Raw genomic sequence first — 26,536 nt, 5'->3', positions numbered from 1 at the left:
GCTATCTAGACCCATGATGGATCTCGCCGTGACGGCAACGAGAACATGGCAATCTAGACGCACGATCGCACGACGGACACGGTTGAAAAGGTGAAGAGAGCCTGGTGGGGATATTTACTTTCCCACGGTCAGGTCACCGCGGCAGTGTCCGAACCATCCCATCTCTCGGTAACTTGACCAGCTCATGATCCGGACGACGTCTTTCACATCAGCATCTCTCAACCGTCCCTATGCGCCTTATCGCTCCAGCCGCTTTCGCGAGGGGCGCTCCACGGTACTCGGCCACATTGACTCGGACACCACTTCCCGGCATCCACACTGGCCGCCGCAGCTTCTCCGCAAGCCCAACATCCAATGACGCCATCGCACAAGACGACAAGAAGAAGCTCCTTATCGTCTACCACACCATGACGGACGGCACACGGCAAATGGCCCAGGCGGCGTACGAAGCCGCTCGCAAAGCCGAGTCTCCAGACTCGCCCATCACGATCCAGATGCTAAAGGCCCGTGACGCCGGCCCAGAAGACGTCCTGTCGGCTTCGGGATACATCTTTGCGACACCCGAAAACCTCGCAGCCATGGCGGGCATCATGAAAGACTTCTTCGACAGGACATACTATGCCGCGCTGGGGAAGCTCAATGGCCGACCGTACGCGTGCATGATTTGCGCTGGGAGCGACGGGGAGAATGCCATGCGCCAGGTGGACCGCATCGCCAAGGGGTGGCGACTCAAGAAAGCCGCGGACGGCATCATCGTCATCACACATGCGCAGACGGCAGAACGGTGTCACGCCATGAAGACAATTGAGAAACCGGACCTCGAGCGGTGTGCTGAGGTCGGAGAAGCGCTGGCTGAGGGTATGGCGATGGGCGTGTTCTAGCCTGCGGACGGGTGTTGACGGGCCACATCCGGTCCATGGTCATGGCTACTCTGGGCCCAAGACGGATCGCTCGGGCGCCAGCCGTTCCCAGCACATTCATGTGAGTTACGACACCCCTGTGTAGCGAGACAGCGTAGCTAACGGTCAGTTTCAAACAGGAGCAGACCGACACCGTCCACCTGGATTCTCTGCCCAAGCTTCAGCACCTCAAGGTTTCTGAGCTCAGCACAATCGCAAGTGAGATACACAAGTCTTGGTTGTGTACCTACCGCTGGACTTGGCCACTGGAGTCGACAAGGCACCTGGTGGCCTCTGCCGCACTGCACGATCATGAAGGACGCATGCGACATCGGTTCATCGTGGTAAGCTGAAGACAGTAGTCCATGGCTGAGCTGACGACCAGAATCATGTTGTGGCTAGCATACGGCGGTCTCCCCCTCGAGCACTGGTGCCTCCGCCGCAGCTTCCTTTCTTGCTTGAAAGTATAGACTGAGGTTTGCACAACAGCCCTCGCCCACGCGCCTCGGATCAGTCGGACCCAGGAGACGTGTGATGAGCGACCATGTATGCAGCAGGCTCTCTATAGCGCCAGTATGAGGTCGAATTGCGTACGAGAGGCAGTATGGCATACGGAGAAACAGCATCAGTCCTGGCACCACCGGTCAAAACATATCGTGTTGAGATTACGTAACCACTTGCGCCACTGCAGTGTGGCACCGAGCTGACCGGAGAACGAGGGTACCGCACCAATGCTGCTCTTTCTGCTTCTTCATTGTCCTCATGCTTCTCTGTAGTGCTCGGGCCTCCCTTCTGTGTGCATATAAGCAGCTCTGTAGACGTCTATGCATCCCCATCCTCTTCTGAAAGACAAACTGCCAGCTTAAGACCATCGGTCTCGGGCGCTAAACGGCATCAAATTCCAACAATATCGGTAACTACACCGCCGAACCACTCCACCACTCATCAATCAACAACATACCCGGTCGCGTGGCCAAATGGTACGGCGTCTGACTACGATTCAGCATCTGTTTATCAGGAGATCGCGGGTTCGATCCCCGTCGTGACCTTTTTGGACCTCTGGAGACGCGTATGGAGCGTTGGGAAGCATGGTTGGACTGCCAAAGATGTCGACGGAGGTCGAGAAGAGGGTAGGAACAATTTTTTTCAGGGATTCGGGGTCGATGTGCCACATGGGCCATACAGACTTCCCTTGACCCTTTGCCCCGTCCCGAATCACTCTCCATTGGTTAGTCGAGCGAGGGCAGCGAAGGTGTATGGCCGTCATACGTGTCCAGAGGGCAGCATGCTCCCTGGACGACGGGCAGGGGGGGTTCACAATCCAACCGGCGGCAGACAAACATCGAACATCGCTATGGCTTAGTGGGAAAGCGCCAGGCTCATACTTCTGTTGTGATAACCTGGAGATCCCTCGATCGAAACGAGGTGGCGATAGATCTTCTCTTTTTGGAGATGGCGAGAGTAGCATGGAGGCGAAGAGGAAAACGAGTTGTAGGAGGATTGCCGTCGCGGGCGATTTTTAGCGATTTTCCGGTGATTTTTTTCTCCGCCTCACCCCCATGCTATTTTCGTTCGTCCATTGCACTGAATATCATGCAAATGGGCACTAAAAGTGCTCTCCGACATGAATAGTATGAACCCCATCGGTCACCGTTGTCCTACGATCCTTTATTCGCCCCTCAGAGCTCGCCAACGATCGCGGCCTCCGACGCACGGACAACACCATCGCCGGTCGCGTGGCCAAATGGTACGGCGTCTGACTACGACTCTACAGCTCGATTATCAGGAGATCGCGGGTTCGATCCCCGTCGTGACCTTTTTGGAGGCCTCTACAGACACGTAGCATGCAGGAGACGACGCAGGACGAGTTGGAGAGGGTCAACATGGTCGAGAAAGTTGCACCGGAGGCAGATGGCGGTTTGGGCGGATCGACCGTGCCTGAGTGGCACTTTTTTCAGAAGTCATTTCCGCTATCCCCTTGCTTCGTCCAAGCACTTAATGGTCTGTAGTCAATGCTCCAACATCGCTAGATCCTCAGAATCGTAGGGTATGCATTGTCATCATCAGATTCACATGCTATGCTAAAAGATGACCCAGCAGGAAACGATGTCCCGATAAACCGACCATGCGCTTCCCACCCGTCTCCTCACGTCGCCCTTCTCCCCGGCCGTCCAGCCAAAAGGTAGACAGTCCATGGGACGCTCTGCTTCTCCGCCAGGGAGTTGAACCCTGCTCTACCGCGATATTCCTATTAGGAAACTCCCTATTGAGAGGCGGTTATACTAACCGATATACTAGCGAAGAGACATATGTTACTCTTCTTGCGGTGCTGCCGTGTTCGCAGCGGCCCCACAGCGACTTTGGGGTCACCCTGAAGGGCTTGAGATGCAGCAGAAGTAAGGTGAGAAGGAATGCCAGTGAAAATTGACATACTGGGGCTCGTAACAGGAGAGGAGGCTCGCAATAGTTGCGCTTACACGAAATACTGGTGGCCACCTTGGGACGCCGTTCTATTCTGGGCTGCCACATGCCGCTTGCTTTCATTTCAGCTGTGGTTAGATACATCACGTCACAGCTACTCCTCACACTGTCGTGCTGTCGTACACATGAGTCTACTTCATACACTGGCGGCTGAACTACGCGCCACATGTGGGAGCACTGCGCTCCTTTGAACCTGCCACCGCACTGCCCATAACATGCGCGTAGGGAGCACAACGGCTGCGTGGCTTTGGGCACACCATTTGCCTGTAACTCACAACCTTGTCCCTTGCACAGGGTCGTCCCACTTGGGCCACCAATCAACCCAATGGCCAATGGGTCGCTGACAGCGAAAGTGTGTGCACCGTGCGCCCCTTTGCTCCCGTTTTTGAGTCGCCTTCGAAAGCTCGGATCGGGCCATGACCCAAAATCCAACTCTCCCCATCTTACCTTCCTCGACCCCATCAACGAGCTCTGCACCCTCGTGTGTCTGCCATTATGCTAGATGCCGCTTGCTTCCCGCACCTAGTCGACCTCGTCTTCGAACACGCCTTGTACGATTCGCTACTCGCCCTCCGCACCGCGTCGAAAAGCTTCCGCCAAGCCGCAGACGATCGCTTGATTGAAGAGATCATCGTCAGCAGAGAGTGCAAAGACGGCGAATCATGGTGCTACGTCTTTCATCCGTATGGCGGGGTGCCAGCATTGATGGAATTCAATGAAGCGGCGTTCAAGCACACCCATGGCTTGGAGCACCGCGCGAGTTATCCAATGCTGGCCCCAGACGCTTTCGCCAAGACCCGCAACGTCTCCTTCTTTGGGGTAGTCCACTTGCCGCAGCTCTTCCTCGTCGAGCATGGCTTGCAACCGTCCTTTGCGGCCTTTCTGGACTCTCACACAACCTATCCCGAATTGGTGGCCAATTGCGAAACGGTCGTAGCTTGGGGGCGCACTCCTCCCTTTATCAACTCTAACGGGGAGCCTAGACCTGCAGTATTCCGCAAAGACTGCCCTCTCCTCTCTTCCAAGACGAAGAAACTGGTCTACAACATCGGCCATCAGCAGTCACCACATCCATGGACGGGATTCGAAGGCGTCAAAGAAATCGTTTTCATCCTCCCACCGTATCGTGACGACCATTATACAGGGGCGCCGGTGTCCTTGTTAAACCTGATGGAGATGATAGGGCACTGGAAATGGGCTCCACTCACTATAGTCGGTGCAAACTGCCTTCCTGTGCACCCCTGCCCGTACGATGGAACCGACGATCCCTACGTGGCATTCCGCAATTGCCTTGTGGATGCTTACGGAGACAGGTATAGCGGCAAAAAGCGCCCTTCCCGGTGCAAGAAGATGAAGGCTGTCAAAAAGATCAAGTTTATTGCACACCGTGAATACTACCACCTGGTGGGACACAAAACGTACAGCCATGAAACCCATACGTTCATGTCCCCGAAACAGGTGGACAGTTTTCCTTTCCCTGACGACAAAGACGCCGAGCTCCCCAAGGTATATACAACCCCTTTCCCCGACGACGACGACGACGAGATCTTCAACCGACCATATCCCCAGACCGTTGGGGACGAACCGTGTGGCCCTTATGGTCTCCGTCTTGGAGCGACCAGTGACAAATTCGACTCGTTTGGATTTCGCTCTGTTGGCGACAAATATGACTTGGGTGGCGACGAATACGACTTGGTTGGCAACGAACGCGACCTGGCTATTGAAGAACACGATCGGACTGGCGACGAACACGACTTGTCTGGCAACGGATACGACTTGGTTGGCGACGAACACGCCTTGGCTGGCAACGAACGCGACCTAGCTAGTGAAGAACACGATCGGACTGGCGACGAACACGACTTGTCTGGCAACGAATACGACTTGGTTGGGGACGAACACGCCTTGTCTGGCAACGAACACGACCTAGCTAGTGAAGAACACGATTGGACTGCCGACAACCAACATTCCACTGGCGAAGAACAAGATTCGAGTGACGAATACGGCGAGCAAATCCTCGACAGGACGGAGTGGCGGAGAACCGGATTCAAGTGACGAATACGAAGAATACCCATCCTCATTTAAACGACACGCATGTTTCCAATTTTGACACAAGAGACTTCTGTTGTCAATGTCTCTCGAGGGTTCCCACCACTGTCGTCATCCTCCTTTGATATGCATAGAATACTAGGGTTGTCGGTGAACAACGATGCCCACTGTGTTTTACGGCGATTGGTTTGATCGGGTTGACTGCCATCAGGGCTAGACCATCATTGAGTCAAGTCGTGCACTAGTCACTAGGCAGTCGGAAAGTGGCAGTGGCCAACCTTCAGCCCTCACTGATCGAACAATTGATCAATACTTGCCTTGGTTTCGTCCCCATCACTCCCTCTCCATTGTTCTGTTGGACACCAAGGATACCACCATCAAATAAACGACTTGAGACCTTTACCTCTCATCACCATTTCCTCGCAATGACCGAGCAACAATCCAGCAAGCCCAGGACTGCCGTACTCGACCACGCTGCCTACCCCCACATCTTCACCGCCATTATCAACATTGCACCCACTACAGCTCTCCTTGCGCTCCGTACCACGTCACGCACAATTAGATGGCGTGTCGACAGAGTCCTGGTCGACAACCTTGTCCTAGTTGGTCGCGACGGCAGACTCGCCGTCGGTACCCGTAGGCCTGCAGACAGACACACGGTCAAGCTTGCTGAAATGGCCCCCGGCCAGCCTGCGGCAGGCGCGACGTACTGGTTATCGCTGGTGTCAACAGCTCGTGTGGTCGACCTGCGTGGAGACCTCCAGCTGGCCTCACCCATCAATGTCAACACGCTCCGCCTTCATCCGGACGCACGTTACCCAGAAGCAGGGGAATGGACCTGCCACACGCTCGTCACTTTTGTCCACTGTGCAGCGTGGGCCACGGTCCCACGCTGGCCGGCTCTCAGACCTGTGCGGGTCAACGCCAAGCGCATGGTGCTCACCATCACCATCAAGCACGGACGCGGTCTCCGTCCACATCAGATACTCCACCAGGGAGACCACGTGCCGCCTGGCGTGGAGGAGGTGGTCGTCATCATCAAAGACGACGTCACACGCGTTGAACGACATCAGTGTGCCGTTGGTATCTACAAGACCGGCATCCTCCTCGACATCATTCGCCAGCTGCTTTACTTTCTCCCAGGCAAAGTCGTGTTTGTGGGCGTCGACGTGCTGGACCCACGTATCTTCGGCCTGCCGATGGGCACGCCGTGTCCTCTGCTCGCTGGCAACATCCGTCGGGCCATCGGCGACTATGCGACGGTCGTGCTTGGCTGGTCACACGACCAGGTCGACACCGCGCTCGCCGGGCTGGAGATGCTTTCCCACCACGAGTATCGCGCTCGGGTCGGTCTGCAGGAGTATGAGATGTTGTCCAAGCCGTGAGGCGAGCGTGTGTCCATCGTTGTCGAGGCGGCGGCGGAAATTGCACCGCGGTCAACAAGTGCAGTCCACCTTGGCCGCTGATAACAACAATCAGGCACCCCCGTGTCGGTCATCGCCGTCAGTAGTCCGATTGGAGCTGGCGATTGCACTCTCCCTCCTCATGCAGTACACCGTTACCATTCATGAGCCAGACACCTTGTTGTACTGTTCTGTTGCTTTCAGTGACCCTCCGGGTCGCAATTCCGTGGAAGTGGACGTCTGCTTGAATGGCCTATCGTGTTTACCCGCAAGCGAGGGGTCAGCTGCCGGTAATCTGAGGGTTCGCCGGCGTCAACCGCGTCCAAGTTGCCCACCTAGAGATCTCGCGTTGGCTGCGCTGTGGAATTCCAGGTGGCCTATGTGTCAGTCGCAGTCACTTCAGCTCTTTACTCTTGACATTCACCTCGTCACATCTACGGACTTTCAATCCATAACTGACATTCTGCAATTCGAACAGCAATGCCCGCCTTCCCACAGCCGTTCACCTCTACTGTTTCGCACTGGCAAGCAACAGTGAGTGGACCGAGCCGTCCTCGCCGGCCGTTGCTGAACTACCTCTCCTCTCAGAACCGCGGCCCCACCTCGCTGTGGAATCATGGCCGTGATGCTCCTCTGCCCACCAAGGCCGACATTGTCATCGTCGGCGCGGGTGTGACGGGTGAGTCGCGAACAGTTGGCGCTAAGCGCCAAGTCATGTTTGGTGCTGACCGCCAAGGCTCCTCGCTGGCATACCACCTCACCCGACCCGGAGACGTGGGCGAGGGGAAGCGGATTATCGTTCTGGAGGCCAAGGATGTGGCATCTGGTGCTTGTGAGTAAAGTGGGATGGATGAGACGGGCCCCCGGCAACATGACTTTGAGGAATGGGCGTCGTGCTGACAACCAGCGGGACGTAACGGTGGTCACGTCGGCCCCCGCGCTTGGGATGGCTTTGGTTCTCTGACCCGCTCGCGAGCCGAGGGTGGTGCTGGCCTCACGAACGACGATGCCCTCGATATCATGTACTTTGAGGCGGACAACCTTGACTATGTGGAGAGCCTGGTGAAGAAGGAGAAGCTCAATGTGGACTTTTGGCGCGGGAACCGCTGTGATGGTGAGTGGATTAGCTTTGAGCAGTTCCACCGCAAAGCTAACTCTGTCAGTACTCACAACTGAGGCGAGCGTCCAGGCAAACTTGGCCAACATTGAGACATACAAGAAGACGGCCGCAGCTAGCACCAAACACAATGGTCGCCAGACCGAATGGGAGCTCATCTCAGATCCTAGGGAGGCACGGAAGGTGAGCTGGGAGGGCTTCACGACAGCTCTAACACGACCAGGTTTCACGTATCAAGAGCGCCCTTGCGATCAACCGAGGTCCCTCTGGTAGCTGGCACCCTCACCGCGGGACAACAGCCCTGCTCCGTCTTGCCATCGAGTCCAAGACGTCTACTTGCGAGTTCTTCTCTTGGACTCCCGTAAACAGTGTCACACCATCGCCTTCAGGATGGTCCGTGGACTGCGGCGGGCGTGGTACAATTGTTGCTGGCCAAGTCGTCCTTGCCACAAACGCCTGGACGAGCCACCTGTTCCCCAACGTCCCCGACCTTGCCAACCAGTGAGCTCTCAGCACACTGCACAAGTCTGACGCCAGTGTGATCCCGTACCGTGGCCAAGCGGCGCTCATCACCCCACCCACTACCTACGCTGGAACCGGCGCGCTGGAGGCGACCATGGGGATTGAGCGTGGCCCTTACCTCATCCAGACGCCCCACTCTGGCCTCGTCATTGGTCCGTACAACGCGACGGTGTTGAGCGAGTTTGGTACACCAAAGGACCTGTTCTACATCGAGGATGACTCGGTGGTGACTCCCAAGTTCCACGACTGTGAGTGATAAAGCTCCTCTCCAGCAGCGACCGGGTGGTCGTCAACGCCGTACCAGCTAACAACCAGGGCTTTCCACCTACTGCAAGGACAACTTCGAAGGTTGGGGCAAGGAGGTCAAGGGAGAGGGTAACAACCACGACTGGTCGGGTATCATGGCCCACTCCATTGACTGGGTGCCGCTCGTCGGTCCTGTGCCCGACATGCCCGGTCTGTGGGTGTCTGCTGGGTACAATGGTGAGTCAGGCGTTAGAGGTCGGCATAGCGACGAGCAGCTGACCTCGATTGTAGGCCATGGCATGGCCAAGATTATCACGATTACCCGCTCCATTGCACAGCACATGAAGACTGGAAAGTGGGACCCGCGCATGCCCCAATGCTTTGCCATCACAAAGGAGCGCTTGAGGGCCGCCAAACAGTGCAAGCCCGTCATCCCCCTGCAGAGCCGGCTTTGATTGCTCCCAACTGCGATTTGGCATGGGACGACTCCCATGGACTACCTACTGTATACCCGTGGGGATAAAATGATGAAAATATCATGATAATGCCAGACATGTCAGCGTTCCGTCTCCTTCGTCCGCCACAATTTCCCGCCGCTGCCGCCCTCACCTCACACGCCCAGAACTGCAAAAGAGGAAGCTGCTCTGCATGTCCATGCACTTCCTGCTGCTCTGCGTCGACGCTGGAGAGATTCGAACTCTCGAGTGCAAAGCACATTACCTGATGGGGCATCCATAGCAAGGTAACCCGATAACCACTACGGGACAGCGCCACGGAAGGAAGAGGGCAGTGCCGCGCTTAAGAGCGTCCAGACGTCTTGTCGAGGCCTTGTCGAAGGATACAGAGACGCTGGAACCGCTGCCAATTGTCAGACAGTTCAAGGAAGGAGGTGTGAACAGCCAGTGACAAGATTCAGGACCCTGTCGTCGCTGCACCTTGCTCACCAGTCAGCTTCGTCGTGATCACTGGTCCGCCGCTTCAGACGCTTCGTAAGTCAAAAGGAAAGAGTCCTAGATGCTCAAGAGCAGCTAGAAGTACACCGTAAGGGAGTCGAACCCCTGCCGCGTCGATGGCAACGACGCATGATACCGTTTCACCAACGGTGTTGACATGTTCACTGATGGGGGAATAGTGGCGCGTTCGTTGCCCCTTCAAAATGCCCGTTTTACTTGCTCTGTGCTGCCATGCATGCAAGATTAACATGCTATGATGGTAGGCAACCTATCAGGGATGATGATTTGTGAGGGGAGTTCAGTGAGCGGCAGGATACGAGTTGTGCCACCGGGCGGGAGGAGGGCTGTCGGTTGTGAGTGGACGCGAGGCAGCTGTCCGACCCACGTGTGGGCTTGTACGCATCATTTTCAGCATGGATGCTGCATAAAACGATAACAACAACACATCCTGACCGCCAAGTGAGGCGAAGATGACGGTTGAGTGCGAAGAAGACGACGTTTGGCGCCACAGTTCAGTAGTGGTGCGTAAGAAAGGTGAAGTGATCCGCAGTTTGGGGCCCCGCATTTGTATTCGGCCTGTCGCCGGTCACTGCATTCATCAGACCGATGCATTGAGGCAGCGTTGTTCATCCTCCCTTGACCTTCCAGCTCGCGCGTTGGCTAGATAGGGCGCCTATATACGACGTGCGACGCTTCACAGTGCTCCAAAAGTCGCGGCCTGCTGCTGATCGACGTGCTCCGTCAACACGGCCACTCCTCCCTTCGGGACCTTCGTCTCCTGCCAAGATTGACGGATATGCAACCACACATGACGAACACCTAATGTCCAGTCACCTCTGGCCTCTGGTCTTCTCTGGGTTGCTCAAACGCATATCTCGGAGCGTCGGCGGCTCCGATGTCTGGCTCTTGCGGAGAGGGCTCCAGCGTACGTACGGGTTGAGCAATGATATCACTTGGGAGCTGCAGGCTGTTCCAACCGTGGGGATAAGTGGGTATCGCCGCTTGGTGTATCCCCTCGACCAACATGTCGCGGCAGCGACTGGTCATATGGCGACGCCGTGCCTCCTTCCATCGCAGGCGACAGAGCTGCACGTCGTGTCTTTGGGTTTCCTGTTCACATGTTGCTCTTTCCCTGATAGCGCGTGCCCGGAGACGCCTCCGCGGTCTCGACGAACGGCCAAACGTGCAAGCAAAGTGCAAAAGGACAGATGGCACGCCATCTGTCGTCGTTTGCTTCTTTTGTCCATCTCGTTTTGGGTCTCCGTTCGTTCGTCACTCAGTCTTCTCCTCTGCTGCGCTGTCGCTGCCGGCCTGGCCTAATTTTCCCGCACTCTTTGGTTCCTGACGTCATATCGCTCCTCTTTGTTGCCTAATACTGGACACTCCCCCTCTCGTACTCTGCCGCCCATTTTTGGCCTTGCTGTCAACCTACGCTGTCTCGGAATCTTGGCCTCGCATGCATGTTAGCGGAGTAAGATAGTGACACGTCGATGCTGTGCCCATGCGCTTTGGCATATTGGCATGTGGTGAAACTCGGCAAGCCGCGCTGGTCGTCATGGACTCGACATTGCGGCGTGCTCCCCTTCCGCCGACCGGACCCGTTCTGGGTTGGCACTCTTGTCGCTTGACGCTTGCACGCTTGCGGCGTCGAGCTCGCGAGATATATAGCCAGCTCACCGCGTTGCTCGCAACCAGTCATCCCCTAGAGTCCATCCAAACAAACACCCACCGCGTAGGATCAATCTTCTGCTCACCCGCACCCCACTCCGTTCGCGCATACATGTGCAACAACAACCGTCGCACGTCCCTCTACAGCCCCAGCCCGCACCACAACGCCAGCGATGAGCAACACGTCAGCCGAAAGGGAGAAGAAGAAGTGGTCCTCGCCACACGACCATGATGCGGGCCACGACCACTATGACACGCATGTCGAGGTCGCCTCCGTTGTTGACGACGGCAAGGCCGCCATCCCCCTAGGCACATTTGACCCCGTATACGAGGCCAAGGCCCGTGTTTTGAACAATGCGGTGAGTACCTTTGGGCGTTTGTTTTGGCTTCGGTCCGGCGAAGCTGTCGCCAAAGTGTGCACATCCGTGTGCCCGCAGGAGTGCTGTGTGGTTCGCTTTGCCTGCACGGGCGAGGCCAAGGCGACTTGGCAGACTCTTTTGCTGAGCAAGGGGCAAGCAAAACAATGACGAAGGATTACGTAATCCAATCTTGTATTTCCAAGAGATACATGTGCAGGCAGACCATGCAGTGCTAACGAGGCAGATCCAAGACATTGGCATGGGATGGTACCAGTGGCAGCTGTTTGTCGTTGTCGGCTTTGGTTGGGCCTCGGACAACATGTGGCCAATTGTCACAAGTCTGATCTGTAAGCTATTGTGATCCCTCCGCGCAAGACACAGCTGACAACCAGTGCCCGCCATCAAGTCCGAGTTCAAACCAAAGTACGGCCCGCTCCTCACGCTTGCCCAGAACATTGGTCTTCTCATTGGTGCCATGTTCTGGGGCTTTGGGTGTGATATCTTTGGCCGTAAAATGGCCTTCAACTTGACTCTTGGTGGTAAGTGACACACCTCTGTAACGCAACCAGCGGTTCCTTGCTGACGGCCAGTCACCGCTGTCTGGGGTATGATTGCTGCGTCGTCGCCCAACTTTGCCGCCATTGGAGTCTTCTGTGCCTTCTGGTCCTTTGGTGTCGGTGGGAACCTCCCCGTGGACTCGGCCGTGTTCCTCGAGTTCCTCCCGGCATCGCACCAGTATCTGCTCACTATTCTCTCCGTCGACTGGGCACTTGCGCAGGTCGTCGCGACTCTCATTGCGTGGCCGGTGAGTCGAATGGTGTCTGCGCTGGACCGAACTGACATTCAGCTCCTCGGCTACCACACCTGCTCGGGTGACCCGGGCACGACCTGCACCAAAAAAGACAACATGGGCTGGCGCTACTTTGTCATCGCCATGGGAGGCATCGCTCTTATCATGTTTGCAATCCGCTTCATCTGGTTCACAATCTACGAGTCGCCAAAGTACTACATGGGCAAGGGTCAGGACGAGGAAGCTGTCCGTGTGGTCCACGAGGTCGCCCGTCGTAACGGCAAGACCTCCAACCTGACTATCGACGACCTCAAGGCCTGTGAACCAGCCGACTATGTCGCCAACACCAGCGCTGGACAGGCTGTCAAGCGCAAGCTCCAGAGTATGAACGGCAACCACATTCGCGGCCTCTTCTCTACCCCCAAGCTCGCGTTCAGCACATCGATGATCTGTATCATCTGGGCCTTTATCGGCCTTGGCTACCCGCTCTACAACGCTTTCCTCCCGTCCATCCAAGAGACCAGGAACCGCGACTATGGAGCCACCAACTCGGTCTACCTGACCTACCGCAATTCGCTCATCTATGCCGTCCTCGGTATCCCCGGCGCCCTCCTTGGCGGCTGGTTTGTCGAGTTCCGCGTCGTTGGCCGCAAGGGCGTTCTCGCTGCCAGCACTGCACTCACCGGCGTCTTCCTCTTCGCCTCGACGACGGCCACCAACTCGAACGCCCTCCTTGGCTGGAACTGCGCATACCAGTTCTTCAGCACGATCATGTACGCCGTCCTTTACGCTTACACCCCGGAAGTGTTCCCGACCATCCACCGCGGTACCGGCAACGCCCTGACGGCCACCTGCAACCGTATTTTCGGTATCATGGCACCCATAGTTTTCATGTTCGCCAGCGCCACGACCTCGATTCCGGTCTACATTGCGGGAGCGCTCTTTATTCTGGCTGGTCTCATTTGCCTCATCCTTCCTTACGAGCCGCGTGGAAAGGCGAGTCTGTAAAATGCCGGAAATTAAACAAACAAGTCGGATCCGTCGCTGTACATATAAACCCGTTTTGTCCCCGAGATCTGCGCCTTTGAAAGTATCAATCGTAGTCTTAGTTGACCACAACCACATCTTTATGGAGTAATGTGTCGTTCTACCATGTCTTCTTGAGCAGAAACCGCAGCGCATGTATGAGGAAGCGGCGCGTCGTTTTGATCCGTCACCGAAGTGCTTTTGTTTCTGTACTGCTCTGAGCATACCATTCCTGTCAACTGCTTCTCCTCTTGACCGCATGTAATGTCGAAAGTCAAGGGCGGAGGAGCAGTGCAGCTCTGTACACCAGACAGGATTGGCTCTCATGTGCAACAAAGACTTTGGCTTTTTCGGGCAATTTTGATGATTTTTTAATCAGTTTCTCTGTCATCCACTCGTGGAGGGGCGTGTAGCTCAGTTGGTAGAGCGTGTCATTAGCACCTACTATTTGACAAGGTCTTTGGTTCAATTCCTAACTCGTCCATACTACTCTTCTTTTGCCCACAAGCATTCGTTTTGGACGAGATACCATCTCAGAGAAAGCCGCTGACAACTCCCGACGTACATTTTCGGACGTGTCGGATTCCCTTGGACAGGTGACGACTTCATGCTCTCTTGTCGCATTGTAGACCGTCACCCACATTTCTTCTGAGCCTCTTTCATTCCCAAACACTTTGCATATAGTACTAGCACCAACAAAGAGTGGACACAACTCGTAATCGTAGGCGCTCTGGTACTCTTCACCACCAACATGTGGTTCTCGTGGTCGGGGGTGTAGCTCAGTTGGCAGAGCGTGTCATTTGCATCCACAAGTTGACAAGGTCTTTGGTTCAATTCCGAACTCCTCCAGAACATTTCCTTTTTGCGCATGTCAACTGCCGAAGAACCTGTGGACAGGTGCCCATCCAATGCTGTTGGTTGCCTCTGGAACGATAACCCAGTGGGAGATCCTATGGACGCGCCCTGTTAGTCGACTTCTCGAGCATCTCGATAAAAGTTCCCCGCGACACGTGGCTCACACATTTTACATACATGCACACCCTAGTCTCCCCGCTACAGCTTGCCCCGCGCGAGGTACTTGTCGGGCAAGTCGACATACTTGCTGCGCAAATACTCGGCCACACTCTTGGCCAAGGCGTCCATCCGCGCCGTACTCGAGACACCCTTTCCGAGGTAGTCGTGGATCACAAAGTGAACAGCGAGCAGACCCGGGAACTCGACACGCTCAATCTTGTTGTTGGTGTACTCCTTTGCGAGGAGGTGGCGTAAAGTGTCCTTGGACAGCAGGGAACGCAGCCAGGGATACTCGTCCGCGTGGCGCACAAAGAAGCCGACGTTGGCGTTACCGCCCTTGTCCTGAGACGTCAGTTGGTGGGTTTCTGCTGCAACTGCGGCGGGGTACTCACACCAGAGCGCGCATGCACAATCCAGCCCAGCGGGCCACGCGTCGTTGAGCCATACTCGCCGGGCTGGAGCGCAGTCTTTGCGTCGTAGTCGGCCTGCGGCTGGACGGCCGTCGTTCCTTCGACTGGCGGGACTGTAATCTTCTCGTCACTGCCCACAAACCCGACCGTGAGGGGAAGGTGGGCGACACTGACTCGTCCGGGCCAGTACTCGATGTACGGCTTGGGCTCCGCAAGGCGTGTGTCCTGCTGGTTTTGGAATCCGGGGAAGTGGCCGAGTCCCTCCGTGTGGACGAGCGCCAGGAGGTTCTTGTACGGCCCAAACGCTTCGATTTTTGGCGCTTGGGCAACGATACGGAGCATCGCCGTCGCCTCACCCTCGGTCTGGGGATCCTGGGCTGCGACGCCGTATTGGGTGATGTCGAACATCGTGAACTGTGGCAAGATCTTTTCGCCGAGGTTGGTCTTGATCTGCAACCGGTAAACGTCAAACTTCTCCTGGACGTCCAGCCCAGTCGCAAAGATTGACGTTTCAGCCTGATAGCCAGCCACGGCGCAGACGGCGGCCTTTGTGGTGTTGGGAGGTGCAATGCCACGCACACCAGTGACGCGGACCCTGTCCTTGCCTACTTTCTCGACCTTGATGTCGTCGATGATGCCTTGGACGTCTGGGTTGAGATAGACGTTGTTCTGAATCTCATAAAGGATTTGGCTGGTGACTTGGGGGATATCCACGATACCGTTGAATCCATTCTCGTTGGGCTGCTTGGTGATCACAAACGTGCCGTCCGCCTCAATCTCGGCGATTCCCATGGCAAAGTTGAAGTACGAGTCCTTGATGGCCTTGAATCCGGACGAGTTGGCACCCGTGACGTAGGCGCCGCACTCGATACAGTGTCCTGCGAGCAAGGCGCCGGCAAGGACGTCGTACTGGTCCCAGGACCAGTTGTGCCACCATGCCGCGGCGCCGATGACGGGTGAAGCATCCGTGCACCGGCCCGAAATGACAATGTCGGCACCGGCTTCCAGGGCAGCACGGACGCCACGTCCACCAACATAGGCGTTGGCCGTGAGTGGTGTGAGGCCCCACGAGCTCAGCGGTCGAGCGTCCTCGAGGTGGCCCAAGGTCTCGCCAGCGGCAGCCAGTTCTGGCAGGCGATCGATGATGTTGTCACCTTCAACGTAGGCGACCTGGCAGGTCAGCGGGCAGCGTATTCAAAAACTTACTTTCAGGTCGATGCCCTGGCCTTTGAGGAGCTTGACACACGCCTCAGCCAGGCCCTTGGGGTTGAGAGCACCGGCATTGGTCACGACTTTGCACTTGTTGGCTGCAATCGCCTTGGCAGCCATCCCGAGGTGGAGCAGGAACGGCCGTTCGTACCCCAGCTCCGGGTGGTCCTTGACTTCGAGTGCACGCCAGGCCAAATTCTAGCGCATGTCAGAAAAGACCAAGAGGCGACAAGCTCACCATCTCTGCGAGGTAGTCGCCGAAAAGCACAGGACAACCGCTGCTCTCGGCCTGACGCTGCAGCGCGTCCCTGGAGAGCCGTCAGGATCGGTCTATCACTCTGGTCGGACTCACGCCTTGTCACCCGTGTAGCCGCTGAACGCGGCGATCTTGAATACGCCCTTGTGGTCTGTGACGGTGCCCATGATGCTGCACGTTGCGATGGAAAGATTGTGAACGTGGGTTGAGCTCCCATGGTTGTTGTATATGTGGTATCCCCGTGACCTCTCTGACCTCTGAGGGATCTACTTGTCTCGGTCAATAAACCCTGCAAGGAGAAACATTCCGGTTACCGAAAAACCCCACAGCACCGCTCACTCAATCACGCTCAGGCTTGTCGCAGTGGATACGTGGCCCGGCGCCCGGGCAGTCATTCGCAGTTACATTGTAGCGACCATCTCTCGGCCGTGGGTACCGTGCAACTGTTGATCGTCACCTACATGCAGGCCAGTTGACTGAAGCGGTGGAAAGACGTCCCAAGCGCAGAGGTCTTTTCAAATGACGGGGGCGGTGGAGGCGGAGCCCCCTTGGCCCACTTGCTCTCCAGTCAGCCGGGTGGTGCGGTGGGCACTGATGTACTGTGTGAGTGGTACAGTGGCGTTGGAAGATCTCGCAAGAGTGCTTGGGGCCGAGCAGCGCAGACGCAGCGTCGGCCGCGGCCAACACCAGCCCCGGTAAGACATTCATCCGGCCCCGGATCCCCAGGTCGATGGAGGTCATACGGCCGTATGCTCGGCACTGGTGGTGGGCGGCACAGCTGCGGCATCCCCAGTCTCCTACTCCGTGACACTGACGTTGGGCGAGTTTGTCACATGAACCGTCGTTCCCTTATGACAAGCAAGTCCTTGAACAATCTCTCAGCATTGCATCGTTCATACAGACATCCACAATGACTGCCGATACAGACTACAGCGTTCCCGGCGTCGCCACCGAGACGTTCGTCGAGCTGCTCAACGATCCGCGACTCGCCATCCCCGACGCCGTCAAGGAAGCCGCCAAGAAGGTGTCGTTTGACGGCACTGCCGTCCCCTTCCTGTGTGTGCCGTCCAAGTTCGCCGAGGCAATAGCAGCCGTCAAGGGCCTTGAAGCTGCGTTTGCCGGGGCCATTGCTCAGCAGCGGTTCAACGTCGATGCCGGCCAGGTGGTCATTGACACCGACCACGCTGCTCTGTTCGTGTTCAGTGCCTTTTCGACTACGCTCAATGGCAAGCCAAGCCTCGACCGCGCTGCCTCGGCGCACCTCCGCGACACGGACATTCACGACAGCGGAAAGCATCGCTACCGTCAGATGGCCACCAACATCTACAAGACAAAGGACGGGCGCTACTTTCACCTCCACGGCAGCATGAACGCACGCCCGTCCATGACAATGGTCGGCGTCGATCCCGAGAGGACGGAAATCACCGACGCTGAGGAAATCCGCAAGATCTACGGCGACGCGGTGGCCAAGTGGAATGCTGAGGACATTGACAAGGCTGCCAACGAAGAGTACCGCCAGGCAGGAACAATCTGTTACACTTGGGACGGTGAGCTAGGCATCCACGTCAATAACAGCTGACGCCAGAGTTCAAGCAGCTCGAGCAGGGCAAGGCCATCATCAACTGCCCGATCTACGAGCTTTCAGAAGTCGCACCTACACCTCCTGTTGCATGGCCTCCTGCCACCAAGCAGATGGCTCTCTCAGGCATCAAGGTCCTCGAGCTCACTCGTGTGATTGCCGGCCCCGCTGTCGGCAAGGGTCTGGCGGAACACGGCGCCACGGTCTTGCGCATCACCTCGTCCACACTTCCCGACCTGGGTATTCTCAACCCCGATCTTAGCCAGGGCAAGTACAACGCCGACCTCAACCTCAAGACACCCGAGGGCAAGCGGATCCTCGCCGAGCTCATCAAGGACGCCGACGTGTTCATCGACGGCTACCGCCCAGGCTGCGTTGCCGGTCTCGGGTTTGGTCGCGAGCAAGTGCGCAAGCTCAACCCCAACATCATCCACGTCCGTGAGAACTGCTACGGATGGCACGGACCGTGGCAGGGCCGCTCGGGCTGGCAACAGGTCTCAGACTGCTTGACTGGCCTGTCGAGGGTGTTTGGAGAAAGCCTCGGCCTTGACGAGCCCGTCGTGCCCATCTTCCCCAACTCGGACTTTGGCGCGGGGGCCAGCGGCCTCGTCGGCGCCATGCACGCACTCTACCTGCGCGCAACAAAGGTGAGCTTAACGAAAACCGCCTGGAGCTAACGTCCAGGGTGGTGTGTTCGACCTCGACCTCTCCCTTTCATACTACAACGTCTTCCTCATGGGGCTCGGCACATACCCGGACGAGGTGTATGCCAAGGTCAAGACCAAGGTGCCCCTGCGTCACGACTGGGATGTGAGTCACACGCAGCTGTTGATCTTTGCTGACCCGTCCAGATGACCACGTCGCTGCCCATTGTCATCCCAGAGCTCGTTGTAGCGAGGCCCGATGTTTTCATGAGCCCCAAGTTTTGGCACACGCTGGACGCCCCAGCTCTGTCGGGCAAGATCCGCACCGTTGCCCCAGTCATCAAGTTCTCCGGGCCCATTGAAGTGATCGTGCAGCGCGGCCCCGTTCAGAATGGTGATGACCCCGCCGAGTGGCCCAAAGCTTAGGCCGAGTCTAGAGTACAAGTACAGTACATCGATTGGCGAGAGACGGCAGTGTACAATGAATGAATGAAGTAGACATCCTAAGCACTCGTCCACGTGCTCACCAGCCGTCCAACGGCCCTTGCCGGCTCGATGCTCCCCTCTATAGCCTGGAGGCAGCCGCGCACGATTTTGAACGGGAGCACGACCATGTAGCATGCAAGGAGGTATTGCGCCATGTTGATCGCCCAGTAGATAAAGTACAGGCCCATCGAGTCCCAGGAGCGAACGGGCGGTTGGGTGCTGTAGACACGGTACAGCCATGCCAACTGGAGGGCGAGGACTCCCGCCGAGACGAGCATGTAGAGTGCATCAATGAGTGCGTTGGGGCCGAAATGGGCGTTGTTGGCCTTGGCCACGGTTTCCGACAGGTCGAAAGACCACATGAGTGGCAGGTTGAGGTGGTGAGACGACGACATGCTGTGGGCCATCGAGATGTTGTGCGAGGGCACAGAAGTGGGAGACTTGGGGAGACTTGGGGAACTCAGTCAAGAGTTACAGGACAAGTAGTCCTCAGTGGCTGATCCCATCCACCGCTGTTCGTAAGAGGCACCAGCGGTTCGGCATCTGCTTTTTCGACCATGACCACATCCGACCGCCCCAATGTTCTCACGCTGTAGCACTGCATTTGGAAGGCTGCACGTTTATCAGGATACATCCGGCATCTGGTGCATCATGCACGACTGGAGCGTAGCGGGAGATTCCCCACCGTGTCTTAATAACAGCCTCATGTCCGCTGGATCAACAACTGTTGCACGGCATTGGTAACCGTAAGTTGCCGAGATCGGATTTGCCCGTGACCAGAATCCGACGCCCACCCACCCATGACGACGAACGATCCCACGACGACTGGACGTGGCCTTCTCCTTCACACATCAACTCACCATTCACCATGTCCACCCAGAGCTTCAACCCCTGCACATTTGACCAACTCAAGAAGCGCTCCGGGCCACCTCTCAATGCCTGGGGCCTGCACGGGCAGGACAACGAGTTGGGCCGGCTGAACATGATCACCCCAGAATCCATCAAGCGCGGCCGCGACGCGATCAAGCACGGCATCGCCGTCAACCTCAAGTGGGTTGGACCTGGATACGTGATACTAACTCCAGTGTCAATCTCAACACGTTCCCAAGTCTGCACCCAGTGCGGCCCAAGGTGAAGCACGAAGTGTGAGTGCAGCTGATCATTGGCAGTGTGGCTGACTGTCCAGGATCCACCGCGTTCACTGCCTGGACGACACGGTCAGCTTCAACACCCAATGCGCAACCCAGTGGGACGGTTTCCGCCACTTTTCGTACAAACACTACCCGAAAAAGGACGTCTACACGTTCCACGGCGGCATGACTACAGAGGAGGCGATGGACGTCAGCAACAAGTCGTTCGGCATCCAGCGTGAGTGGGTTTCTGCGGCGGTTCTGACGGTCAACCCCAGTCTACGCCGACAACCCCATCACCTCGCGTGCCCACCTTCTCGACATTCCGCGCTACCTCGCCAAGACGGGCGGGGAGCCGTTGAAGATCTTCGAGCGGACCACCCCGATCTCTCTGTCCACGCTCAAGGCTTGTGCCGAGGACGAGGGCGTCACGCTTGCGTCGGGCGATATCCTCATTGTTCGCACGGGGTTCACCGAGGCGCTGTATGATCTCAATGAAGAGGGGCTGGCGGCCATGCTGGCTGCTGCAAAGGGCTGGGTCGGAGTGGAGCAGACCGAGGAGGTCATGAGGTGGCACTGGGACAACGGCATCGCTGCAGTGGCGACGGATACGTGAGTCAATTGATCAGCTGATCAGCGTTTCGTAGCATAGCTGACACTCCACAGCCTTGCATACGAAGTGTACCCCCCGCTTGGCCCGCTCTCTTGCCACGAGGTCTTCCTGGCTGGCTGGGGTCTGCCCATCGGCGAGCTGTTCGACCTCCGCAAGCTCGCCGCCGAGTGCGAGCGCCTCAACAAGTGGACCTTCATGTTCACCAGCATGGTGCTGAACCTCGACGGCGGCATTGCGAGCCCGCCTAACGCCCAGGCCATCTTGTAAGAGGCGACAGACAGAAAACTCGTGTATGCTCAAGTGCCGTGCCGGCATGCATTTGTACAACCAATGTGACCAGAAACAATGCCTCAGAACAAGCTCCCTCTCCTCTACCGACGACGCCTAGATTGGCTTGAGACCCACCAAAGCTCTCAGTTTCTCAAAGATGATGAGCGAGATGACCGTGTGCGGCCACAGGCGGATCCAGCATCCAAAGAATCCCTTGTAAAACGCCAACGGCCCCTCGTAGCGCATCAACTGGACGGCACAGTCCAGGCCCGACTTGAACTTGCCCGCACGGTCGTTCATGACGCGCACCTTGACCGTGTCGATGGGTGCCGAGGCCACCGAGCACGCGAAACCGGCAAAGCCCGAGCAGATGAAGTGGGTGAGGAAACCTTCGGGGAAGTAGGTTGGGTAGTGCGTGCGGACCCAGTGCTTGGCGACGTCGTACGAGCCGAGTTGGGACGAGGTGAGGACGCCAGCCCTGCGAGGTCAGCTATGCTGTGGGAAAAGCACCCAGCTGAGTCGTCCTAGGACATCGTTAAAGGGCAACACGGCCCCAATAACACCCAACTCACCTCAGAATCGTCGGCACGAGACCGCGGTAGAACCCCCTGATACCGTCCTCCTTCAGAATCTGTCTGCCATGTGCCAACAGACCCATCTTGGATCCGCCGATAGCCTGGAGACGGACCTTGAGCACGTCGGCCGGGTTGGCAATTGCCGCGCCGAGCATGCCGCTTCCCATCCCTGCGCCGAGCTTGACCGCCACGCTGTGTGGATCGAGGCTCGAGGCGCCGACCAGACCGGTCTTGAACAGGTCGTAGCAGCCCATGCGGATACCCGAGCTGGGCGCCGAGCGTCAGCGCAAGCTTGCGGAGCTGCTGAAGAGTGTCGAGCTTGAGCGACTCACTAGGACATTTCACGACAGATCGAAGCCTGTCACCCGCGTCAACTCGTCCCTACGGTGTCCCTGCGGGGTGATGGGGTCCGGGGCCCGGGCCGGAACTCACCGACACGCCGTTGTAAATGCTCATAAACCCCTCGTTGCGGACCATGTCACGGAGCACATGGAGAAAGCTTGGAGACAGACCAGAGCCCTGCTTGATGTACAGCTGCTGCCTGACCTTGACCTGGGATGTCAGCGGTGGATGGTTTGCGGGGAGGGCGTACCAGGTCTGCAGGGTTGGTGATTGTTGCGCTGACAGAGTTACCCACGCCTGTGAGTGAGGAGGTAAAGGAGCAGTAACACGAACGGGACATGAGGGTGGGAAGGACGACGTCGCGTCAGCATGCTTTCCGAAACAACGACATGAGACAGCACTGGGTCATGGGTTGTGCGTGACGCGAAGGGAGACACGACGCGTCCCCAGCGGTTGGTACTCACCTGCGAGCAGCATCTTGAGTGCCAGCTCGTGAGCCGGGTGGAGCTCGTCCTCGATCGGGAGGGCTATCGCAGACATGGATGCGAGGCGTGAGTGTGGATGAGCGGTGAGGGATGAGTAGAAGCCAAAGTGCAAGGCCAAAGATGTCATGTCTGGGGGCTGTCGTCCCCGCGGGGGTCCGCGGCTGGAGAGAAATAACCGAGACGGCAACGTCCGAACCAGGAATAACCGACACCACCGCGGTACTCGTGTTGAGACAAAGCCTGTCGCGTTGACCAGGACGCGGTGATCGCGGTGACATGCATATACGGACCAACATGTCGGTACCGTACATTTGTTTATGAGAGGACAGCGTGTAGAGACGTGTTTGAAGCAACAAGCAGACCACAACCGCACTGCATACACAAAATATAGCTAACGTACAGCACAGTAGCGCGCATTTGAACCCATCTAATCGGGCGGCGTCGATTGATTATCCGCGTGTTTATATACCCAACCCCCAGACTGTGTAGGTTCTTCTAAGCGTTGCGAGCAAGACGCTTCCACAGAGGCTGTTTCTTGGTAAACTCGCCCTCCTGGATCTCGACGAGCATGTCCACGTCCTTGCGGCGACCGGTCTGGAGGTCCATCTCGTCGGCACGCCAGAAGTGGGTCTTGAAGATGAGCTTGTAGCCAAACCAGATGAGGGCGAAGACGGGAAGCAGAATGTACGCGTCGACAAAGTTGCCGGCGTTGAAGGGCGACAGGCTGGTCCAGCCCTGGACGAGGGCGAGGAAGATGTTGGCGGCAAGGCCAAAGTAGGCGTTCCAGGGGAACAACCACGACTTGAACGGGAGGTCCGAGACCGAGTAGCCCTGCGCCTTCCATCCCTTGCGGAAACGGATGTGGACAAACGAGATGGCGCCCCAGACGAGGAAAGTGGCGACACCGGACAGGTTGACAATGTATCCGTAAGCCTCGCCGGCACCGGTGGACAGGTTCATCATGGAGAGACAGCCAAAGAGGTTGGTCACGACGATGGCGGGGATGGGGACACCGCGCTTGCTGGTCCAGCCGAGGATCTTGGGCGCCTTGCGGTTCTGGCCCATGTAGAGGAGCGTGCGCGAGCCAATGTAGATGGACGAGTTGCACGCCGACAGACAGGTGATGAAGATGAACGCGTTGATGAGGTGGACGCCGCCGTTCCAGCCAGCAGTCTGGATGGCAATGGTCATGGGCGACTTGAGCGCGCGCGAGGCACCGTTGACGAGGCCGTCGGCGTTCGAGGGGCAGGTGATGCCGAAGAAGAAGGCCGAACCCATGTAGACAAACACGATACGCCAAAAGGTCTGACGGATGGCGAGCGGGACGGCACGGCGGGGGTTACGGCACTCGGTGGCAGCGACGGCAACCGACTCGACACCGGCGTAAAACGTCGAGCAGTAGACGAACACGACGGCAACACCGCGGAAGCCGTTCGACCACGGACCGGGGTCGTGCCAGTAGCGGAAGCCGACAGCATCACCGTTCACACCACCAGAGACGTAGCTGCGGATGGTCAGTACACGTCCCTGAAATGAAATGGGAGGGGGATGTCACTCACACAATGGAGAAGATGAAGTATGCAAGGAGACCGACGAGCTTGACCAAAGCGAGCCAGAACTCGGCCTCGCCAAAGGACTCGACACCAAGGAGCTGGAAGGCCAAGAACGCAAACTGGTGTCGAGGGTCAGCGATCGGAAACGGGGGTGGGTGTGATGTCACTGTCGGAGACTGCGAGATTTATTTTTGCGGGGGCGACTATGTCAGGTGCGACTAGCCGCCCATCACATGGGCCACATGCACCACTCCTGTACTCCTGGAAACTGATGCGAGATGCACAGGGTATAGCAACAAGGTTGTTGCACAAGATTGCCAGCGATGCACGCCCCGCTTCTCACGTCACGGGAGAGATGCAGGTTTTGCAAATACTGCGGAGCGGAGCGGTGGTGCTCTGGTGGAGGCAAAACATGAGACAGGACGGACTTACCCAGAAAATGAGAAAGTAGCCCCACTGAGGGACCTTGTCAGACCAGTATGTAAAGATGGAGGTAATAACGTTGTACTCGTTGGCCAAGACGCAGACCCAGGTGAACCAGTAGCCTGAAGGTTATGTCAGCCGCTTTGCCACCGAAAAACAACAACAACAACACCACCACCACCAACGCTCCACTCACTGTAGCCAACGGCAACACCAAAGCCCTTGTCCACAAAGCGGTCAGCGAGACCAGTGAAGGCTCCACCAGTAGGGTAGAGCGTAGTGAGCTCTCCCAGACTCTGCATGATGCTGAATGCGATGATGCCAATCACGCCGAAACCAATGAGCAAAGCTGCGGGGCCACCGCTGGACAGAGCACCGCCCGAACCGACGAGCAGGCCGGGGCCAATGATGCCTGCCAAGGCCATCATGGACAGGTGGCGGGTCTTGAGACCACGCTTGACACCCGAGTCCGGGTCGATGGCACGAAAGTCCGAGTCGGTGGACGTTGGGATGCTGTCGATGCGGCCGGTCTCGAGACCGCCAGAGCCCGGCAGGCCAAGGCCACCACCGGTGGCGACCTTGCTCTTGTCTTCTTCCGAGTAGCCCTCGGAGCCCTCATATGCGTCGAAGCGACTCATGAGTGTATATGGGTGTTAGGGGGGTGTGGTTGGGGGAGAGAGAGGGGGGGTGGTTGCAAGTTCAGTCTCACTCCCACGGCCGGCCCTCTTTTATTACTTCTCGTCGAGCTGGTGGTGCCTCTGTTGCCGCTGATGCAAGTCTGCCAGGTTGCGCACTTGGCCGCCCCGATCTCCGCCCTCATCTCCCCTGCAGCTGGTCACTGTAGTGCTGCAGCGGGTTTCCTGACTCCTGGATCGTTGCATGCGGCATCTGTTATTCGCTCATGTGGAGGGGATGGCTTTTCCAGTCACGTCATATCGCGAGGTGCAAACCCTTTCGCTGTCTTGGCTCGTTCTGTCGGCAGAGCGTCGCTTGTCAGGGCTAAATGTGAGGCCCGACGTTGAAAGGTCGTGCTGGGCTGCTTTGCCCCGCGGCACAGAGGCGGTCGGAGAGGATAATTATCAGGACACCCAATCGTAGGCGAGAGAACGCCCGCGGGGGGCGGGCAGCCTGAGCGCTTGGCTGTCTCAGTTTCAGCACCACACTACTACTCAATGCGGCATCGTTAACCGGCCACAGTGTAGTCATTTCATCTCCACACTCCATGTATACATGGCAGTCCCCGTGACCGAACGCCTTGCCTGAGATTCTAGGCCTTGAGCCCGTTCCAGCAAACTCGGCGCTCCGCTTTGGAGACTGTAAAGGCATGTGGGCAGCCCAGTTCTCTCTTTGTTTCTTGCGGGGAGGCACGAATGATCACGCCATGCAATCATAAGAGCACGAGACTCCGACCATGACCCACAGCGCCACACGCTTTCTGGTCCTGCAACGTCGCCTAGGTGCATGTTCGGATCGTTCCATAGGGGCCCAGGCAAGTGCAGAGGCACTGCACAGAGTGGATGCGGGGCGCGTCTGGGTAAACGCGATGTACGCGCTGGGAATCAGGTCTAGGCAATAACAATGTGCAAGGCACGGAATGTGGCCAACGTCTCGGGCGTGATGGACAACACCGTTTGCACTTTTGGCGTGAGGTATGCGCATTACACATGTGGAAGTGAGCACGGTGGCGCGCTCACACCTTTGCGGGCGCGACAACTACCCGCCAGATGGGCTTTCGACGGCTGCCAAGCAAGCGGCGACCGCCGACCACTTTGCCCATGACTGCGTCCTTGCTGCGAGCGACTCGTCGGCGGGCAAAGTCGCTACTATGGTGTGTAAGGCTCGCCAAGTGTCCGCCTCTTCATCGGTCTTCTTTATCTATCTCAACTACTATCCGTCTTGGCTGCCCCATATGGCCCCACTCGGCGAGCTTGCTATCGTATCTCGCAGCGCGTATCGTTCGGCTACACCCCGGCTAGATGTTTGACGCACTTTTGTCGTGCCAGTCCGAGGTCAGAGCGCGGTGTTGTCCGATGTAGA

At 57.3% G+C, this 26,536-nt stretch overlaps 11 protein-coding genes and 8 non-coding genes across 19 annotated transcripts; 12 read left to right on the top strand and 7 right to left on the bottom strand.

Moving 5' to 3' along the window:
* Positions 1–230: 230 nt before the first annotated feature.
* EHS24_004253 (uncharacterized protein) lies at positions 231–881 on the top strand (the record flags this gene model as incomplete). Its single annotated transcript, XM_028619858.1, has 1 exon — positions 231–881. The coding sequence occupies one exon, from the start codon at positions 231–233 to the stop codon at positions 879–881; it is 651 nt and encodes a 216-aa protein (XP_028478830.1).
* A 981-nt stretch (positions 882–1,862) lies between these two features.
* EHS24_004252 lies at positions 1,863–1,948 on the top strand. The gene has a single exon. It is a non-coding gene; the product is annotated as a tRNA-Arg (tRNA).
* Positions 1,949–2,247: 299 nt separating this feature from the next.
* Positions 2,248–2,333, top strand: EHS24_004251. The gene has a single exon. It is a non-coding gene; the product is annotated as a tRNA-Met (tRNA).
* Positions 2,334–2,629: 296 nt separating this feature from the next.
* Positions 2,630–2,716, top strand: EHS24_004250. Its single transcript has one exon. It is a non-coding gene; the product is annotated as a tRNA-Arg (tRNA).
* A 390-nt stretch (positions 2,717–3,106) lies between these two features.
* On the bottom strand, positions 3,107–3,203 carry EHS24_004249. Its single transcript has one exon. It is a non-coding gene; the product is annotated as a tRNA-Glu (tRNA).
* A 672-nt stretch (positions 3,204–3,875) lies between these two features.
* EHS24_004248 (uncharacterized protein) lies at positions 3,876–5,432 on the top strand (the record flags this gene model as incomplete). The annotated part of the gene is made up of 1 exon (XM_028619857.1): positions 3,876–5,432. The coding sequence occupies one exon, from the start codon at positions 3,876–3,878 to the stop codon at positions 5,430–5,432; it is 1,557 nt and encodes a 518-aa protein (XP_028478829.1).
* A 419-nt stretch (positions 5,433–5,851) lies between these two features.
* On the top strand, positions 5,852–6,811 carry EHS24_004247 (uncharacterized protein; the record flags this gene model as incomplete). The annotated part of the gene is made up of 1 exon (XM_028619856.1): positions 5,852–6,811. The coding sequence occupies one exon, from the start codon at positions 5,852–5,854 to the stop codon at positions 6,809–6,811; it is 960 nt and encodes a 319-aa protein (XP_028478828.1).
* A 498-nt stretch (positions 6,812–7,309) lies between these two features.
* Positions 7,310–9,169, top strand: EHS24_004246 (uncharacterized protein; the record flags this gene model as incomplete). Its single annotated transcript, XM_028619855.1, has 9 exons — positions 7,310–7,363; positions 7,418–7,508; positions 7,566–7,661; positions 7,737–7,943; positions 7,993–8,129; positions 8,170–8,447; positions 8,484–8,716; positions 8,784–8,951; positions 9,006–9,169. The coding sequence occupies 9 exons, from the start codon at positions 7,310–7,312 to the stop codon at positions 9,167–9,169; spliced, it is 1,428 nt and encodes a 475-aa protein (XP_028478827.1).
* Positions 9,170–9,391: 222 nt separating this feature from the next.
* On the bottom strand, positions 9,392–9,486 carry EHS24_004245. The gene has a single exon. It is a non-coding gene; the product is annotated as a tRNA-Ser (tRNA).
* A 263-nt stretch (positions 9,487–9,749) lies between these two features.
* Positions 9,750–9,820, bottom strand: EHS24_004244. Its single transcript has one exon. It is a non-coding gene; the product is annotated as a tRNA-Gly (tRNA).
* A 1,688-nt stretch (positions 9,821–11,508) lies between these two features.
* On the top strand, positions 11,509–13,492 carry EHS24_004243 (uncharacterized protein; the record flags this gene model as incomplete). The annotated part of the gene is made up of 5 exons (XM_028619854.1): positions 11,509–11,694; positions 11,939–12,041; positions 12,087–12,233; positions 12,285–12,499; positions 12,542–13,492. The coding sequence occupies 5 exons, from the start codon at positions 11,509–11,511 to the stop codon at positions 13,490–13,492; spliced, it is 1,602 nt and encodes a 533-aa protein (XP_028478826.1).
* Positions 13,493–13,913: 421 nt separating this feature from the next.
* EHS24_004242 lies at positions 13,914–13,994 on the top strand. The gene has a single exon. It is a non-coding gene; the product is annotated as a tRNA-Ala (tRNA).
* Positions 13,995–14,278: 284 nt separating this feature from the next.
* On the top strand, positions 14,279–14,359 carry EHS24_004241. Its single transcript has one exon. It is a non-coding gene; the product is annotated as a tRNA-Ala (tRNA).
* A 204-nt stretch (positions 14,360–14,563) lies between these two features.
* EHS24_004240 (uncharacterized protein) lies at positions 14,564–16,566 on the bottom strand (the record flags this gene model as incomplete). Its single annotated transcript, XM_028619853.1, has 5 exons — positions 14,564–14,866; positions 14,917–16,104; positions 16,177–16,341; positions 16,382–16,451; positions 16,496–16,566. The coding sequence occupies 5 exons, from the start codon at positions 16,564–16,566 to the stop codon at positions 14,564–14,566; spliced, it is 1,797 nt and encodes a 598-aa protein (XP_028478825.1).
* A 743-nt stretch (positions 16,567–17,309) lies between these two features.
* On the top strand, positions 17,310–19,048 carry EHS24_004239 (uncharacterized protein; the record flags this gene model as incomplete). Its single annotated transcript, XM_028619852.1, has 4 exons — positions 17,310–17,946; positions 17,985–18,625; positions 18,663–18,788; positions 18,830–19,048. 4 exons carry the CDS (start codon positions 17,310–17,312, stop codon positions 19,046–19,048), a joined length of 1,623 nt encoding a protein of 540 aa, XP_028478824.1.
* A 77-nt stretch (positions 19,049–19,125) lies between these two features.
* EHS24_004238 (uncharacterized protein) lies at positions 19,126–19,470 on the bottom strand (the record flags this gene model as incomplete). The annotated part of the gene is made up of 1 exon (XM_028619851.1): positions 19,126–19,470. The coding sequence occupies one exon, from the start codon at positions 19,468–19,470 to the stop codon at positions 19,126–19,128; it is 345 nt and encodes a 114-aa protein (XP_028478823.1).
* Positions 19,471–19,976: 506 nt separating this feature from the next.
* EHS24_004237 (uncharacterized protein) lies at positions 19,977–21,118 on the top strand (the record flags this gene model as incomplete). The annotated part of the gene is made up of 5 exons (XM_028619850.1): positions 19,977–20,158; positions 20,194–20,253; positions 20,295–20,476; positions 20,517–20,850; positions 20,905–21,118. The coding sequence occupies 5 exons, from the start codon at positions 19,977–19,979 to the stop codon at positions 21,116–21,118; spliced, it is 972 nt and encodes a 323-aa protein (XP_028478822.1).
* Positions 21,119–21,235: 117 nt separating this feature from the next.
* EHS24_004236 (uncharacterized protein) lies at positions 21,236–22,578 on the bottom strand (the record flags this gene model as incomplete). Its single annotated transcript, XM_028619849.1, has 6 exons — positions 21,236–21,599; positions 21,694–21,963; positions 22,029–22,054; positions 22,129–22,242; positions 22,289–22,335; positions 22,503–22,578. The coding sequence occupies 6 exons, from the start codon at positions 22,576–22,578 to the stop codon at positions 21,236–21,238; spliced, it is 897 nt and encodes a 298-aa protein (XP_028478821.1).
* A 440-nt stretch (positions 22,579–23,018) lies between these two features.
* EHS24_004235 (uncharacterized protein) lies at positions 23,019–25,137 on the bottom strand (the record flags this gene model as incomplete). Its single annotated transcript, XM_028619848.1, has 4 exons — positions 23,019–24,027; positions 24,083–24,195; positions 24,509–24,621; positions 24,696–25,137. The coding sequence occupies 4 exons, from the start codon at positions 25,135–25,137 to the stop codon at positions 23,019–23,021; spliced, it is 1,677 nt and encodes a 558-aa protein (XP_028478820.1).
* Positions 25,138–26,536: the final 1,399 nt, after the last annotated feature.

This window comes from Apiotrichum porosum (assembly GCF_003942205.1).
Source record: "Apiotrichum porosum strain DSM 27194 chromosome Unknown scaffold_2, whole genome shotgun sequence".
Classification (NCBI taxonomy): domain Eukaryota; kingdom Fungi; phylum Basidiomycota; class Tremellomycetes; order Trichosporonales; family Trichosporonaceae; genus Apiotrichum; species Apiotrichum porosum.
Note: the sequence above shows the minus strand (reverse complement) of the source record. Positions and strands in the feature narration are given on the sequence as shown.